At 36.6% G+C, this 19,076-nt stretch overlaps 1 protein-coding gene across 1 annotated transcript in view; it reads right to left on the minus strand.

The window, feature by feature from the left end:
* The window catches only part of LOC123539656 (contactin rig-6-like), a 50,933-nt gene that overhangs the window by 24,487 nt on the left and 7,370 nt on the right, over nucleotides 1-19,076 (minus strand). The window contains exons 2-6 of the mRNA XM_053525982.1: nucleotides 17,582-17,659; nucleotides 14,596-14,716; nucleotides 13,574-13,758; nucleotides 11,268-11,404; nucleotides 1,283-1,355 (exon numbers count right to left, since the gene is read on the minus strand). Of these exons, the coding sequence (XP_053381957.1) occupies nucleotides 1,283-1,355; nucleotides 11,268-11,404; nucleotides 13,574-13,758; nucleotides 14,596-14,716; nucleotides 17,582-17,636 (571 nt within the window). The 5' untranslated portion in view covers nucleotides 17,637-17,659. The remainder of the gene's footprint in view (nucleotides 1-1,282; nucleotides 1,356-11,267; nucleotides 11,405-13,573; nucleotides 13,759-14,595; nucleotides 14,717-17,581; nucleotides 17,660-19,076) is intronic.

Raw genomic sequence — 19,076 nt, forward strand, 5'->3', positions numbered from 1 at the left:
AATAAACGTTGTTTAGCAGTATTTACATCTAACAACAGAATCCTGAAGAAGGAAGAAAGTATCATCCTAAATCTGTAACACAATCAGAAGCAGCACCCCACAACTGTAACATATCCTACTAAACTGCAACATTCTATAAAACCACAAAAATTAAATCAACAGTTATTTTGCTACCTCGTATTATAGGTCCATGCCTGAAGAGGGTTTAAATCAATGCAAATGAGCAAGAAATACGGTTGGAATATCTTTTAATCAATTTCTTTTAGATAATTTTCTATCAAAATTTCGAATTTTGTCATTAAACGCTCGACTGACATCAATATACTGTGTTTCGCAAGTTAAGCCATGTCTCAACAGACGTGCATATCATTGATCTAGAAATACAATTTTTATTTTTGCAAAATAGAGATCAAACTTTACCATTTCTTTGGCAAACAAAACACCGACAGCTACTATTATCCTGCGAATGCTGTAACGTTATCCAGGAATACTGTAACAGTAGCATCCTAAATCTGTAACATGATATCCTCCACAACCGAGTCTCGTGTAACAGTTCCTCCCCCGTGATTCTATCCTACTCAAGTACAACAGTACACCAATCATTTTTCTCCATTAACGTTCTATCCTACCTAAGTCCATCTTTATCTATTTAATCATTATATTCTCCTCAAGTATAACAGACAAACCCAAGGTCGTTCTCTTAAATTATATTTCCTTTCTCATGTACAATTTTCAGTCTACCTCTACAAGTATAACAAATATACCTATCATCTTTCTCTATTACCTTTATGCTATTCACAAGTACAACTTATACACCTATCACCTTTCGCTATTATCTGTATGCCCTCCGCAAGTACAGCAATCACACCTATCATCATCTTTATCTATTATCATTCTGCCATCCACAATTACAACAAACACACCTATCATCTTTCTCTATTATAATATTTTGCCCTCCGCAAGTACAACATATACGCCTATCATCTCTCTGTTTTATCAATATATCCTCTACAATTACAACAGATACACCTATCATCTTATTCTATTATAATTCTGCCATCAGCAAGTTAAAACGAACACATCTATTATCTTTCTCTGTTATCATTCTGCTCTCCACAATTACAACAGATACCACTATCATCTCTCTGTATTACCTTCCGAAAGTACAGCAGACACACCTATCATCTTTATTTTAAATCTACCCTTTACAAGTACAAGAGATACACCTATCATTTTCTCTTATTTTCATTCTTATCTTCTCAAGTACAAAAGATGCACCTACCGTCTTCATCAATCATCATTCTATCCGCCTCAAGTTCAACAGGTACAAACTTGTTAGGGTCTCTTTCAGTTCTCTGTAAAAAGTAAACTAAACTATTTTTATACGATTACAAACAAAATTAAAATGAGTCATAGTTTTGTGGCAAATGGTTTAATCTTGTAACTGGTAAGGAAGTGTTTTCATGTTTATTATTAATAATAATCATTAAATTCCGTTTCCGGTGCATTCCTACTTGTTGTGCATATATATAGATCGTGCTGTATGTAATGTAAATAAAATCGATACAAATACACATACAGCAATTTTCATCAAGCTTGCATTGTTTTCATATTATTTCCCTTTTATATATGTCCCCCTTCGAAGAAGAAGGGGTATATTGTTTTGCAGATGTCGGTCGGTCGGTCGGAATGTAGACCAATCCGTTTCCGGATGATACCTCAAGAACGCTTGGGCCTAGGATCATGAAAGTTGATAGGGAGGTTGGTCATGACCAGCAGATGACCCCTATTGATTTTGAGGTCTGTATGTCAAAGGTCAAGGTCACAGTGACCCTGAATAATAAAACGCTTTCCGGATGATAACTCAAGAACGCTTAGGCTTAGGATCATGAAAGTTGATAGGAAGGCTGGTCATGACCAGCAGATGACCCCTACTGATTTTGAGGTCAATATGTTAAGGTCAAGGTCACAGTGACCCTGAATAGTAAAACGGTTTCCGGATGATAACTCAAGAAAGCTTAGGCACAGGATCATGAAAGTTGATAGGGAGGTTAGTCATGACCACAGGCCCCATCTAACGCATCCTTATGGTATAGCATTTATATAGTAAGAAAAAAGAAAAGGTAGGACACTTCCGAATACCCATATTCTCTTGTTCATTAATATATGATCGATTTCAATAGAATAAAATTTAAACGTTAGTTGGAAATATTAATTTTAACAAATTTACCACAAAAAATATTCAAATAAGTCCTATTATAGCTATAAAATCGATGTTTTACATTTTGAATCGAGTCCAACATTTGCTTTGCTCCGCTGTTTCCGGATCTACGGTGCGAATATCCTCTGCGATTGCATTGGTTAATAGGTATAGTTTGACAGATACCGGGAAAATCGATATACCTCGGCTATATACCTTCATCATCATTACTTCAATAGAACTGAATGAAAAAATAGCGACAAACAATAATAAACAAAAATGTCAATTCAGTTAGAACAACTAAGGAGCGCTGCTAAGCGTGACCACAACATTATTACATCGGGCCAAGCCGGTACAGAATATAAATTTTTCGATTTATTTTCACGAAATTTTATACCTTCGTTACCGAAGGTTTATTTTTGACCACCGCAATAGGGACCACAAATTCACTCCGTTGCAAACCGGATGTATACAAGCAGGGAAGATGTAGAAATCTGAAGTTCGTGGAAAATCGCTTATTTCTTTAAAAATACTGTAGTGATAAAGGTTAAACTTATGCCGTAGGTTTATTACAATAATATCAATTAATTAAGTGTATCGTTTGAACCGTACGTTCTATATTAGCTTCAAATCAGATTTGATGTTTCGGAAGTGTCCTACCTTTTCTTTTCTTACTATATAATGCTATACCATAAGGATACCGTTAGATGGGGCCTATGGTCATGACCAGCAGATGACCCCCATCAAGTTTGAGGTCAATATGTTAAAGGTCAAGGTCACAGTGACCCTGAACAGTTAAACGGTTTCCGGATGATAACTCAAGAATGCATAGGCCTATGGTCACAAAAGTTAATAGGGAGGTTGGTCTTGACCAGCTGATGACCCCTATTGATTTTGAGGTCAGTATGTCAAAAGGTCAAGGTCACGTTGACCAGGAACAGTAAAATGGTTTCCGGGCAGTAACTCAAGAACGCCTGGGCCTAGTGTCAGGAAAACTGACAGTTAAGTTGATCATGATCAGCAGATAACCCCTATTGATTTTGAGGTCATTATGTCAAAGGTCAAGGTCACATTGGCCAGGAACATTTAAAGCAGTTTCTGATTTTCTTGTTTAAAACCACAGAGCCTAGGGCTTTGAAATTTAGTATGAATTATCATCTAGTGGTCCTCTATCAAGATGATTCAAATCATTGCCCTGGGATCTAATATGGCCCCGCCCCGGGGGTTACATGGTTTATATAGACTTATATAGGGAAAACCTTTGACAAACCTCCTGTCCAAAACCACAGGGCCTAGGGCTTTGATATTTTGTATGTGACATCATCTAGTGGGCTTCTACTAAGAGCGTTCAAATTATTCCTCCAGGGTAAAATATGGCCCCGCCCCGGGGGTCACATGGTTTACATAGACTTATATAGGGAAAAACTTTGAAAATCTTCTTCTTCAAACCACAATGACTAGGGCTTTGACATTTGTAATGTAGCATCATCTAGTAATTCTCTACAAAGTTTGTTCAAATTATCCCCCTAGGGTCAAATATGGCCCCGCCCTGGGGGGTCACATGGTTCATATAGAATAGGGAAAAGCTTTTAAAATCTTCTTGTCAATAACCTACAACATTTAAATTTTGACCACATGTATGGTTTTGAGTGGCAAGATGGATCTTGACATGAGTTGACCTTGACCTTGACCTAGTGACCTACTTTCACATTTCTGTAGCTACAGCCTTCAAATTTGGACCACATGCATAGTTTTGTGCACCGAAAAATATTTTGACCTTGACATTGACCTAGTGACCTACTTTCACATTTCTGTAGCTACAGCCTTCAAATTTGAACCACATGCATAGTTTTGTGTTCCGAAATGAAATCTGACCTTGATTTTAACCTAGTGACCTACTTTCACATTTTTCAAGCTACAGCCTTCAAAGTTGGACCACATGCGTAGTTTTGTGTACCAAAAAAAAGGTTTTACCTTGAAATTGACCTAGTGACCTACTTTCACATTTTTGAAGGTACAGGCTTCAAATTTTGACCACATGCGTAGTTTTGTGTACCGAAATGAACTTTGATCTTGAGATTGACCTAGTGACCTACTTTCACATTCCTAATTGTACAGATTTCAGATTTGGACCGCATGCATATTTTTGTGTTCTGAATTTTGAAGCACTTGCATATTTCTGTCTACCGAAATGAACTTTGACTTTGATATTGATCTAGTGACCTACTTTAACATTTCTCAAGCCACAGCTTTCAAATTTGGACCTTATACTCATTATATTGTACCGAAATGAAATTTGACCTTGATTTTGACCTTGAGCTAGTCTTGAAATTTGGAACATTCAAAAATGGCTCAGTGGATGGCACCAAGATCACTTTGTAATCTCTTGTTAGGTTAAAGGTCAAAGTCAGATTGGTAGAACTTTTGCTTACAGTGAGCATATAATTTCAGTTCCCTGTGCAATTACTAAATGCATCAAGGGGGGCATTTCGTGTTCGACGAGCTCTTGTTAAAAATTAGTTATAAACTTCGAAGGAGTAGTTTAAAACGAGTAAAGGCCAAATACCATCCAGTTATTTAGTGTAATAACCATCAAAGTTATACCGGACAGGCTAAGACCAATGGCTTTCCCTAATGACAATCTGACATAACAGAAAATATTTTTTCCAAACAACAGGAGGAGGATGAAATCGCATGTATGTGGAGATTAAGAGATCGAACAGAAAATGTTGGTTCACAATGCCTACTTGTTACAGTAAAAATTGTCTTCCCCTTTTGCTCCTACATGTAAAACAAGGTTTCAGACGTTTTCAAAGTTGATGAAGTTGCGAAATACAAAAGAAATTGTAATACCACTTATAATTGCATATAGACACTTCAGTCGTTTTCTAAAAGTCATTTTTATGCCCCCGAAGGGAGGCATATTAGTTTTCAACTGTCCGTCCGTTCGTTAGTTCGTTCGTCACAATGTTAACTTTTTGCATGAAGGCACTTTACTCGCGAACCACTGCACCCAGGACCTTCAAACGTCTCATGCTGATAGTACTTAATAAGTATACGACCCCTACTGACTTTGGGGGCCACCAGGTCAAAGGTCAAGGTCACCAGGTCAACGGTCAAGGCGCTGCGGGGGCATTTGTCACCATTAGTGACAGCTCTTGTTTTTTCAAAAAAATATCTACCAACAGGATATACCTACAAATGACTGTTTTACCACGAGACATTGACCAGCAGAATCTACACCTAACTAGTCCACAGTTTAATATAAACCAACAAGACCTTACCTAAATCTGACTGCTTCACAGCAAAGTATCAAACAAAAGGATCTACACCTACTTGTTTTACAGCGAAACATCTATCAAAAGGATCAAAATCTGACTGCTTTATAAAGAAACACTAACCAACAGGATCTACATTCGACTGCTTTATAATGAAACATGACCTGTATCGTATTGTTTACAGTGAAACATCAAACAACAGGATCAACACCTGTCTGTTTTACAGTGAAACGTCGAACAATAGGATCTATCTACACCTGATTGCAATATAGAGGAAAAACTCCTGACTGTTTTGAAGTAAACATCAATCATCAGGTTCTACCTGCACTCGCCTGCTTTACAGTGAATCATCTACCGACAGGATCCTAACCTTGCATTCTTACAGTGAAACATCGACTAACAGGATCAACACAGGACTTTTTAACAGTGAAAATTCCACCAACGGGAACTGCCTAAAACTGAATATTTTACAGTGAAACGTCGATAATTATGATCTAAACATGACCGTTTAACAGTAAAACAACGACCAACAGCATCTGCATTTGACTATTTTACAGTTAAACATCAACCATCTGGACCTACCTAATACTGACTATTCACAGTGAAACCTAGGCCAACGGGACTTACCTATATTTGATTTGAGAAACAGATCCTGCACCTGACTGTTTTACCGCGAAGCCATCAGTATCTACATACATTTGACTTTTTTTTAAAGTGAATCATCAGCTTACATAATTTACATACACCTAAAAGCTTTACAGTAACAAAACACACAAATGGATATACACCTGACCGCTTTACAGTGATCAACCAACAGGATTTACACCTTACTGTGACGTAACGACCAACAAGATTTACATTCACCTGACTGCTTTACAGTGAAACATTAACCAACAGGGTGTACCTATACCTGACTGCTTTATAGTGAAAAATGAAAATTACGCCCTACATATGACTGTTTCACAAACAGGTTCTGCATCTGATAGTTTTCGAAATAAAACATCAACATGCAGGATCTACACCTGACTAGTTTACAGCTAAACATCAACCACCAGGACGTACCTACACCTGACTGCTTTACACTGAAATATCAAACAATAGCATTTACACATGACAGTTTCACAGTGAAACATCAACTAACAGGATCTACATACAAATGATTGTGTTAAAGTTAAACCTCAACTAACAGGACCTACATACACCTTACTTTGTTACAGTGAAACATCAATCATCAGGACCTACCTACACATGACTGTTAACAGTGAAACATTGACCAACAGGATCTACACCTGTCTGGTGATCAGTGAAATATCAACAAACAAGATCTATACCCGAACCCGACTGCCTTTCAGAGAAATACCAACCAACAGGATCTGCAATTGACTGTTTTAACGTGAAAATTAAACTTTCATTTTCTACTTACACTTGACTGTTTTAAAGGGATTCATCAATTAACAGGAATTACATACACCTGAAAGCTTCAAAGTAAAACATCACCCCAAACGATCTAAACTTGGCTGCTTTACAGTGAAACATCAATTATCAGTTCTGCATACACTCGCCTGCTTTAATGTGAATTATCAACCAGCAAACTCTACACCTCACTATTTTACAGTGACGTATCGACCAACAGGATCTACCCACTCCTGACCACTTTACAGTAGAACATATACCAACAGGTTGTACCTACACCTGACTGCTTCATAGAGACAAATCAATAGACAGGACCTACATCTGATCGTTTTACAGAGAAACATCAACAAAAAAGAAGCAACATTTTAGTGTGTTACATTGAAACATAAAGAAACTGGATCTGCATCTTATAGTTTTACAGTGAAATATAAGCCAACAGGATCTACCTACACTTTACTGCTTTGCAGTGAAACATCAACCAACAAGATCTACTCCAAACTGTTTTACAGTACAACATCAACCAACAAGATCTACCGACAACTGACTGTTTTGCAGCGAACCATCGACCAAACGGATAAACAAACATCTGACTGCTTTACAGTGAAATATCAACCAGACGTCTCTACATACACATGACTGTTTTAAATTTAATAATAATTAACATGACTTACTTTCACCGCCTGAAAGCTTAAGAGAGAAACATCAACCAAAAGGTGATACTACACCTGAAAGCTTTATTATAGTAAAACATCAATTATGCTATATCTGACTGTTTTACAGTGAAAATTCACCCAACAGCTTTTATTTTACAGATAAACATCAACCAATAGGAAATCCACCTGACTGTTTAACCGTGAAACAGTAACCAATAGGATCTACTTACACCTTACTGTTAAAGAATGAAACATCAATCAACAGGAGGATTTTCACCTGACTCCTCTACAGTTAAACATCGACCAAAAATTTCTAAACCTGACAGTTTTACAATTAAACATCAACAAAGAGAATCTACACCTGACTACTTAACAGTGAAAAAACAACCAACAGGGTCTGAATTTGAGTGGTTATCAGTTAAACATGAACCATCAGGATCTAACTACACCTGGCAGTTTTAAAGTGAAAGATCAACCAGAAGGACCCACGCCTAACTGGTTTACAGCTAAATATTAACTACCAGGACGAACCAACTCCTGACTGATTTACAGAAAAATATCAAACAAAAGGACCTACCTACAACTAACTCTCACCGTAAAATCTCAACCACCAACAGGATCTACCTACACGTGACTGTTTTACACTCAAACATCAACAAGTAAGGTCTACAACAGACCTGTAAACAGTTTAACATAAAAAGCCCCGACCTACCTACACCAGACTGCTTTACAGTGAAATAGTAAAGCATCAGTCATTCTTAACCAGACTGTTTTACAGTGAACATTCAAGAAATAAATATATTTTCTACAGTGAAACATCAACCAACAGGATCTATACCTGTCAATTTTTACAGTGAAACGTCGACTACAGTATCTACATATACCTGATTGAATCAAACATGAAATATTCCTGACTGTTTTACAGTAAAACATTTATATTCAGGATCTACCTGCAGTCGCACTCTTTAAAGTGAATCAGCAACCGACAGGACCTTCAGTGACACATCGACCAACAAGATCTACACCTGACAGCAATAAATATGGCTCTTGGCTGTTTTACAGTAACACATCAATTATCAAGATCTACTTGACTTTACAGTGACTTTACAGCCTGCTTTACAGTGAATAATCTACCAACAGGATCCTCACCTGACAGTTATACAGTGAAAGATCGGCCAATAGGATCTACACCTAACAGTTATACAGTCAAACATCAACCAACAGGATCTGTGTTTAAATAATTTACAGTAAAACATCAGCCATCAGGACCTTCCTACACATGACTGCTTTATAGTGAAAACTAAACCAACAGGACCTAATAAGACCTGATTATGTTTTAGTGAAACATTGATCAACAGGATCTACACCTGACTGTCTAACAATAAACTTCAACCGTAGGTTTTAAAGTCAAATACCAACTAACAGGATTATCTTCATAGAGAAACATCAACCAAAGGAATGTGCTCCTGACTACTTTACCGTGAAACATCAATAATCAAGATCTACCTACACCCTCCTGTTTTTCAGTGAATTATCATCCAAAAATGTTCAACACCTGACTGTTTTACAGTAAAAAAAATCGAGGAACAGGATCTAAATACACCCGCTTACTGAACAGTGACTTATCAACCAGCAGGATCTACTGTTTTAAGATGACGTTTCGACCAACAGGCTCAACCTACACCTGACTGCTTTAGAGTGAAACATCAGTTAACAGAAATAACCAAATCCTGGCTGTTTTAAAGTGAAACCTAAACTAACAGGATTGCTCTATAACATTTAAAATCCCCAAAAAACAGGACCTATCTATCTATCTATCTATGTTTACTGCCCCACGCCTCTTGCGAGTATTATGGGCAGGGTGCACGGCGGGTGTTAGTGAAAATAAAAGTAAAACTGGAAGAAGACTTCCAGGCATAGTAAGACTATAAGACATAGAATGGAATGGTTGTTAAAATGTTAAAAACAGTAGTAGAATAAAAGAAGGTTAAAAATTTAAAAATATATACCTATACCTGACTGCATAATAGTAAACCATCAACCAACAATATCTGTTTAAACCTTACTGCTTTAAAGTAAAAAATCAACTAACATGGTTTAGACCTGACAGTTTTTTTTGGCAAAACATCAACAAAAAGGATCTACACCTGACTGTTATATGGTGAAATATCAACAAACAGGATCTGCGTATGACTTTTTACAGTGAAACACCAACTAACAGGAACTACTGCACCTGACTGTTTTACATTTTAAACATCAGCCAGCTGGATCTACATTTGACTGGTGTATAATTTAGTAACACCACAGGACTTCCCAACATCTGACTACTTTACAGTGAAATATCAAACAACAGAATTGACACCTGACAGCTTTACAGTAAAACATCCACCAACAGGATTTTATTACATCTAGCTGTTTTACAGTGAAATTTCAGTCATTAAAATCTACAAGCACATGACTGGTTTACATTGAAAATTGATTAACAGGATCTAAACCAGACAGTCTTACAGTTAAACATATCAAACTTGATATATGCCCGACTGCTTTTCAGCGAAAAATAAACCAACAGGATTTGCACCCGACTATTTTAGCGTGGAACATCAACAGACAGGATTATCCAACACCTGCCTGCTTTCCAGTGAAACATCAACCATCAGTATCTACCAACACATGACTATACAAAACGTAATCATAGATAAATTGGATAAACCTACACCTGAAGGCTTTTCGTTCAGAGGAACATCAACCAAAAGGATCTACAACTGACTGCTTCAAAGTGAAAAATCGACCAATATGGCGTAAACCTGTCTTTTTTTACGCGGAAACCTCAACAGATAGAATCTTTATCTGGCGGCGTTACAATGAAATATTAACAAACAAGAATTGCATCATCTGATTGTTTAACAGTGAAACATCAAACAACAGGATCTACCTACACCTGACTGTTATTCACTGAAACATCAACAAGGAAGATCTACACCTGACCTGTGTACACTTTAACATCAACCACCAGAACCTACCTACACCTAACTGCTGTACAGTGAAATAGGAAACGACAGGATCTGAACCTGACTGATTTACACTGAAACATCAACCAACAGCATCTACCTACACCCGACTGTTCGACTTCAAAATCTTAAACAGGATGTACACCTTACTGTTCTACAGTGAAATATCAACAAACAGGACCTATACCCGACTGCTTTACAATGATATATATCAACCAACAGGATCTGAACCTGACTGTTTGCCATGGACATCAACCAGCTGTATCTCCATTCACCTGACTGCTTTACAGTGAAATATCAACCAACAGTATCTATCTCCACCTGATTGTTTTAAAGCGAAACATCAACTAACTGAATTTATCTACACATGAAAGCTTTACAACGAAACATCAACAAAGAGGATCTACATCTGACTGCTTTACAGTGATATATTAATCATCAGGATCTACCTACACCCGCCTGTTTTACAGTAAATCATCAACCACAAGGATTTACACCTGACTGTTCCACAATAAAACAATCGACCAACATGAGTTCCCTATATCCGCCTGTTTTACCTTACTGTTTTACAGTGAAGTACCGAAAGTATCGGCCAACAGGACCTGTGAAACATCAACTAACAGGATGTTCCTACATCTGGCTGCTTTATACAGAGATATCAATAAACAGGACTTACACCTGACTTTTCGTTAACCAACAGGATTAAACCACCTACCGTAATTCCACGTTTCCAGCCAACCAGCCCACGCGGAACACTTTCAGGCATGTCTTTACACTCAAGTTTAACGTACTGAGACGCGGTTACAATTTTAGCAGGTTCCGGTGCACTGCTGCCGGCGAAGGGACCAGCTTCTGCAACAAGAATTAAAAAAAAATGTTAGATATTTTTAAACATTATAAAATGGATATTTTACGGAACTGATTTTAATTAGTTATTTTTGCCCGACTTCTTAAAAGTGAAATGCTAACCCCTTCAAAGCTGGTAAGTCATTTTTTGTGCTAGATATATGGTTGGCTTTTAATGTACCAGTGATCTGATGCGCTAACAGGTTACGACCTCGTACACAACATACTTAGTGATCATTGATCACGTAATTCATGACTGTAATTTATTAATATCTGAATATAACTTTTAGAAAACTGACACCTTAAGATTTGCATTTCTGAGATACGAGTGAGTGAGTTGGGTTTTACGGCGAATCGACACAAAATGGTCATATATCGCCGAGTTCTGAGATACGATTCCTACAATGTTTTCAAGTAATAGATTATGTTTAAGAATCATATTACGTTACATTATGAAATGAATTGTTTCTGTAACATCTGCTGCTGAAAATATTTTCAAAACCTGACCCGAAACGGGCACCTTTGTACTATAACCGCACGATGCGGTTGCTTGTTACACACACTGGATGAAACTTGTCGAAATCCTGGGAAATGCTTCCGCCTTATTTCTTAGACACTGAAATGGGTACACCGTTTAAGGTCACTTCGACTTGCTATCACTGTAGGCTGAATGTCCTTTCATAAACTGTGGAGCTACTGATTCATTTATAGTATTATATATCTAAATTTCCTCTGCCAACCTTACCTTAATGATTAGTGTACCAAAGATTTACTAATGAGTTAGATTCTGTGCGCAATAACTTAGGGGACCTGACAAATCATTTAATGTTTTAAGCTAATAACATACAACTAATGATGTTCAGCTTAACCACCTATTTGCTGGAACTGCTATTCTTGACAGTTCTTTTCACTGAAGTTCCGGCAAGATGATGTCTGTGAATCAATAATATACGAGCCCTGTCGTATGTATGTTTAGCCTATGTCATATTAATCTAATCTGTAGGTTATACTCTCATTGAATGGCTTCCCGGCATATAGTCAAAATTAGTGCCTATAAACCATTGACTAGTGAATGTCGCGTAATAAACCTCTTGTCTATCTGTAACCTTGAACTCTTCTCCTGGTTGAATAGGTGTCTTCCCGATTCTAAGCTTATATATGCAATCGTCTATAGCATTCCGCTAACTTAAATGTATTTTATGCGCTTTTATGAATATATTATACACAGCTCTTCTTCCATTTCTGATGCCTAAACGTCTTCTATAAAGTGTCTTGCCTGACAGTAACTGCAATAACTTCTTGTCAGGGTACTACGCCTTCTCGATGTATCTACTTGTGTTTATGTACCGGTATTTCTTTGTTTGACTCTTTGTAAAAGCTTATTTGTACCAATACAGGCGACTCCTCCAGAAGATTGACATGACTGGTAGTTATGTTATTGGAAGGACATTTCAAGAGTTAGAAGACTTATGGGTTTTTTGCGTAGTGTAAAGCTCCAATACACGGTTCTCTTATCCGAATGTTGGTTATTTCGTGTGGAAGAGCGGGAAATCGAATTAACGACATGATCAAATTCCTTGTTTAGTATTCAGACAGTTTTACTGCTTGACCACAGCGCCCGATCTCCATGAACTATACTATTTTTGGAGCAGTGGGGCTTCTTAAAGGTAACCCCAACGACATTTATTTGCTTCGACCAATGACTACTGAGATTCGAGGCACATACCCTTAAAGTCTTACAAATGTTTTATAATTGTTAAATTTTAGCTTGAAAAAAAAAACAGCAATAAACCCCAAGTTACATTTTTCTAATAGAATGATGGGAAAAAACATTTCGACAAAAAAAGCACTTTCAGACATCCAAACGAACTAAGATAATTAGTAGTTCCAACGTCATTGTAAGCGAAGATAATACGTTCAGACTGGCGCTCATACCTGTTCTAGCAGCCACCTGGTTCCCTCGAAACATTGTTTAGGGTATATTGCATTATACCTGGATCCAGCTATGGTGATGGTGTTATTAACCAAAACCATCAATGAAATACAAAATCATATTTACAGTGATTCAACGATATCTGCAACAAGGCAGTCAAGAACTATCAGTGTTTATATATCATCCAACTAATAGAGCCTACATTGAAGATAAGAATTAAGCTTATAAGATCTTGTACTTACTTGCTGTAACCAGTTTCAGGATTGGTGTCATAGTTGTACCAACGTCATTGTAAGCGAAGCACTGATAATCGCCTGAATTTGATTCACTAAAACTACTTCCGGTTGTTAGCAATCCTGTAGTCTCATCAACAGCTACCGTGGATTCATCCGATGAAATACGTTCACCATTGAATGTCCAGTAATATCTAGGTGCAAAGCAAGAAAGAATCTTTATATCACTGTGGAATTATAATTTTATCAAAATGGATTCGGTGCATCTTAGGTTAAAGCCCAAAATAACGACATTGTTCTGGTTTCGGTTCCGGTTTCGATTCCGGTTCGGTTAGTATGAGAAATGGCTTAAATAATAATGAATAGTACATATTTCTATCCTGCCAAATACAGGCTGGATTAGGAACATTAGAACAGTATGCAATCCTTAAAAGTGTTAGCAATTAATATAGACATGTGATTTGGATACTGAAAATGTGACTTTCTCTCCGATTTTCAAAATCTAGTGTCTGAAACAGTTTAAAATTCTGACGTGACCTTGATGATTGCTCCTTTTGGATGGATTTTCTTTTTCTGATACAAAAAAAAAATGAACATCATCAGTCTTATTAGTTTCCGAGATGCCCTATATGACTTGAGAATTTTGCCATGATCAAGTGCAGATCAGCACCAGTTCAATTACCTTTGGTGACATCGTAATGGATTTCAATGAAACATAAAAAAGACAAGAAACAAAATATTAAGATTTAAGCCAACTATTTCAGCATTAAACAGATATAAGCCGCGCCACGAGAAAACCAACATAGTGGCTTTGTGACCAGCATGGATCCAGACAAGCCTACGCATACGCGCAGGCTGGTCAGGATCCATGCTGTTCGCTTTCAAAGCCTCTTACAATTAGAGAAACCATTAGCGAACAGCATGGATCCTGACCAGACTGCGCGGATGCGCAGGCTGGTCTGGATCCATGCTGGTCGCAAAGCCACTATGTTGGTTTTTCTCATGGCGCGGCTCATATAAATATTTCTCACTTTGCCTTTGGATTAGCTGTTGCATTGCATTTCTTAGATTTCGAATCTGGAATTCTGATATATTCAACGTCTGGATTCCACTTGTTGCCCTGCGGTTCTGAAATGCTTGGTGGGGACATCCCTGTGAACAACAAAAAGAAATGGATACAAAACATGTCATTCTCTAGAAATTAAGCTAAAACACCCGACCTTGTTTGTTGATATGGAAATGTCCATTTTCTAAAAACAAAAATGATCGCCAAGAAAACATCTTCATTTAAAGAAGAACAACAGCACAGCTAACATATACACATTGGAACAGTATCGGCAAACATGTAAAACAAGAAGTATCTTTAAAAAAAGATACACGGCCGCATTAGTCAACGCACACTTGAAGTAACGAAAAGTGTACACTTTTACATACCATCGGGTATTTATAAAGCAAAACAAAATGTCGTTCTGATAATAAAACTTTCATGTGTTTTTTGTAGAACATATCTGACAGAAAACATATCTTTCAATCATAAATATATTAATCATAGTCTTTTTTTTTCTTGGGGGGGGGGGAGGGGGCGGGGGGGGTTTAGGGGGGGCGGGGGAGGCTAAACAGGACAGCCAAAAAGCGTGACAGGGGTGGGGGTGGTAGCGGGGGCCGAAAATAAATAACCATTTTTGAAATCGTCAAAGCATATAAAATGATCAAAATCGGGACGAGTTGACTGGGGTACGAGTTCACTAGGGGACGAGTAAACTGAAATCGTTTACGGGAGATCACAAATTACCAGTGTGGCAGAGTCGAACTCTGCCGCAGGGTATTCAGTTTTAAGACGTTTTACAAGCTATTTCCACAGATACCTTGCAACGGATTAAAAGGTCTTACAACACAGGTCAGAGCACCTGCACATCCCTTAAGAGAAAGTATTATCTATTCCATTCGGAAACATGTGGAATTTTTCAGCAACCAATTAAAATGTACAGTTCTGATCAGCTGTTAAACGACCTGGATATAAACAGGAAGTAAAGATGAAAGCAATATGGGGCCACGGCCGGATAAAACAACGGTCAAGAAACAATATTGCACCGATAAAACGCCAACTTGGTTTTGTTGTTGGACCGATATTAAAGACCATATTTGTGTGATATCTTTTTCATAGAAATGTAAATACGATGCTGAGTTACACTAATACGAATACTGGACTTCCTTTATTGCACAGAAGAGAGTTCTTTTAATTCGGAACTGACTTAACACAAGAGGCACTAACTTTTCCAAAGTACTGTGAGGTTATACGCGGCATTTGTCTTTTCAAAAAGGCAAACGTGTGGGTGGTCAATTTCAAATGGATAATACAATGGAAAAAGAAAATGAAATTCTACAGAACTTTCTTTTCTTCAGATATACAGTAATAAAATCCTGTTTACTCAATTATATACCGAAAAACGTGGACCTGATTTCTATTCTTAATAAATGTAAGAATCTCCAGAGACGGTAATCATCAATTTTCCTCGTCCAAAATTTAGAAATGATATGATAAAATATCCCTAAACTTTCTTACTAACGTTTCCCTATAACTACCATCAGCTTCGAAACAAATTCAGTTTTATTTTTCATACTTCACTTACATATAAAAGTCTTAACTGTATAAAGCAACAGACTTTTCAGCCACAGACAGTTCAGCGAATTTTCAGAGGTATGAATTTGTAACAAACAAAGCTATGTAACATTGAATACTGGGTTTTCTTAGGCCGAAATTTTAATTTCAGACTTAAATACAAGAGTACGAACACAGGAAGTAGATACTTATGTAGCATATAAGTCACATTTCTTCTTGTAAATAAAAAATATCTTGTGCCTTCTGTATACGCTTTATTTGCAGGTATTCGTTATATACAGGTCACCATATGCATTAAATACTTATACCTTAAACTGAAGTGGTCTTGAGAGATAAGTGATCTATATTCAGAGGTTATTTAATACAGGTTAGACTGTATATTTAACACCTTCATGCACCGTCAAATTTATTTTGTTGAAACTGTTGAATTATGTCAGAGTCAAAACATGTTAGAAGATGTTTATCATATAACTCCACTTCAAACCATCATTAAAATTTATGAAGTGTATAAAATACCTGTCGCATCTGCAATGAGACCAAATAAGGTTGTCTATTTTCAAATAAAATCTTCTCAGCATATCAGTGACTTTAAATAGTGTATTAAATAAATGAACCATATTTGCTTCACATATGTAATGTTCAGTTTCTTTATAAAATACCTCCATTGTTTAATAAACGCATTTAATACATAATTAATTAAATATACGTTAGTGCGTGCATGTGCGTGTGCATGAACGTGTAAACAATTTTAATACGTTAAAGCAGATCAGATGTAATCGATGCTGTTAAACATCTTATTTATATTCTAGTAACTATTGTTGCATAATGGTATGGCCTTATTCATTATTATGACATTGGCTGTTATTGATTGTTTATGGAACCAAATTATCAGGATTAAACGTGTGGAATCGAAGATGAAATACAAATGTCACATTTCAAGGGAGACGAACTTACAAAAGTTTTGTTTAATGCAAGTCATTACTGTTATGATACACGCAATAATGAATGGTAAATAAGGTACTGATACGGTCTAAATATATATCAACATTGTCATGCATAGAGAAATAGAATTCACAATAGTGACAATACTGAGTGAAAAGGCATAACTATATATCACATGTCCATTTATTTTTCTATTACATCATATATCTTAACGATTTTCTGAACGAACAACGTTTGATGCTGATGTATGATCGTATGTGTTTGCTTGTATATCTGTACACGAATAATGAAACTAAATCTGTTTAAACCAAGTATCACATCTCCGACTATTGTGTCCCTTTTGACTGGGACGATTCCCACACAAAGGGCACATGTAAAGTTTGTGCAAAATTCATCACATTTTTATGAAAAGTCAACAATATTGTATAATAATGTGCAATGTTGAAAATACTTACTTGCGTAAATCCCTGTTATACACACTAAACATGTAGCAATAAATAACCTATTCATCGTCTGCTTGCAAAGTGTCACTTCTGAAAAATAAAAGATACCAATATTGTCAAATGATGCTTGGTAAATTTATGCATGCTTTACGCTTACCCATTCAAACTTGAGTTCAGTTTCCAAAACTGGTCCCAAATTCATTGCTTGACTCCTATAGACTAAGTAGTCTATGTCCATTTTTTGTACATTTTTTAATTTTCACAGCACTGCATTTGTTTGGAAGACAGCCATATGAGGGGACGTACGCTGTTCAAATGTTAAAGAGTTTTCGACTGGTAAGTCTGTTTTTGATTTTACTTTTCACAAAATAATTGTGCCAGTGCTGTGGTTCAAAAAGTATCCTTTAAAAAACTTGTATTTATAGTCGAATAACTGCACATACTAGTATACCATGCTTAGGTTGACTATGAACATATGTATTTCAAAGTGGTTTAAGATACGGACATGCTTGTTACTGCCCTTTAGGGTAATATGCTTTCTTTACTCTTTTACTGCATGTTCTATGTCCCTATATTTGGAATATGACACAAATAAATGACGCTTATGTAACGAAGCATTGTTTGTTTATTGCGTTCTTTTGTTTTATTTTTTGTTGTTGTTGTTGTGGGTTTTTTTGTTTTGTTTTGTTTGTCGTTGTTTTGTTGTTGTGTTTTTATTCTTTTTTTTTTTAAATCGAAAAATCGAAATAAGGACATAAAAATTATAGTATTCCGCTAAAACAACGATTTAAACATAAACGTTTTGACAGCTTTACAGTCAGTATCGAGTTACATTTTGCCCTCGGGAAAAGCAGCGATGTGATCTTATAAAGTGAGTGACTGACACAATAAAAATGTTCACAGCGTCCGTTATGGGAATCCAGTCGGTGTTCACCTTTCAAGACCACTTCTGTACTTTTGCAGCATCCCTAGAGACGGCCACATGGTATAACGTAGGACCATAAAGAATGAGTTATTACCAAGCATGTGTGTTTCGAAATGAAATCAAGACAGCTTTGTTTGCAGAGATGTTCCACAGAAATAAATCGTTCCTTTCGGGTTTTTTTTTTTTTTTTTTTTTTTTGAAAAAAAAATGAGCTTAAAATACAACACAACTTTGTGAAATAGTTCTGAAAGAATATTATACGGACTACGTCGTCCGGGGTATACCTCAAAGACTGAATTTGATAACATGTCAACCATACACTACATAGCGATAAATCATTAAATGTTAATTATGAAATAGCTTTGGTAAAATGATAGGCTGTACGCTATTCCACATGCAACATGGGGACCTTTACAGAAAATATCCGTGATAGCTGTTGATGAATAATTGATTGAAGATGGCAAACATTCTTATACGTGTATGGAAAACATACATGGAAGAGGTCCTTTAAAATAATTGCATGAAAATTAATAGGAAAAATAGGCCTCCAACGCGCGATATGGGTTTTCAAGGTATTTCATA

This window comes from Mercenaria mercenaria, chromosome 16 (genome assembly GCF_021730395.1).
Source record: "Mercenaria mercenaria strain notata chromosome 16, MADL_Memer_1, whole genome shotgun sequence".
NCBI classification, from domain to species: domain Eukaryota; kingdom Metazoa; phylum Mollusca; class Bivalvia; order Venerida; family Veneridae; genus Mercenaria; species Mercenaria mercenaria.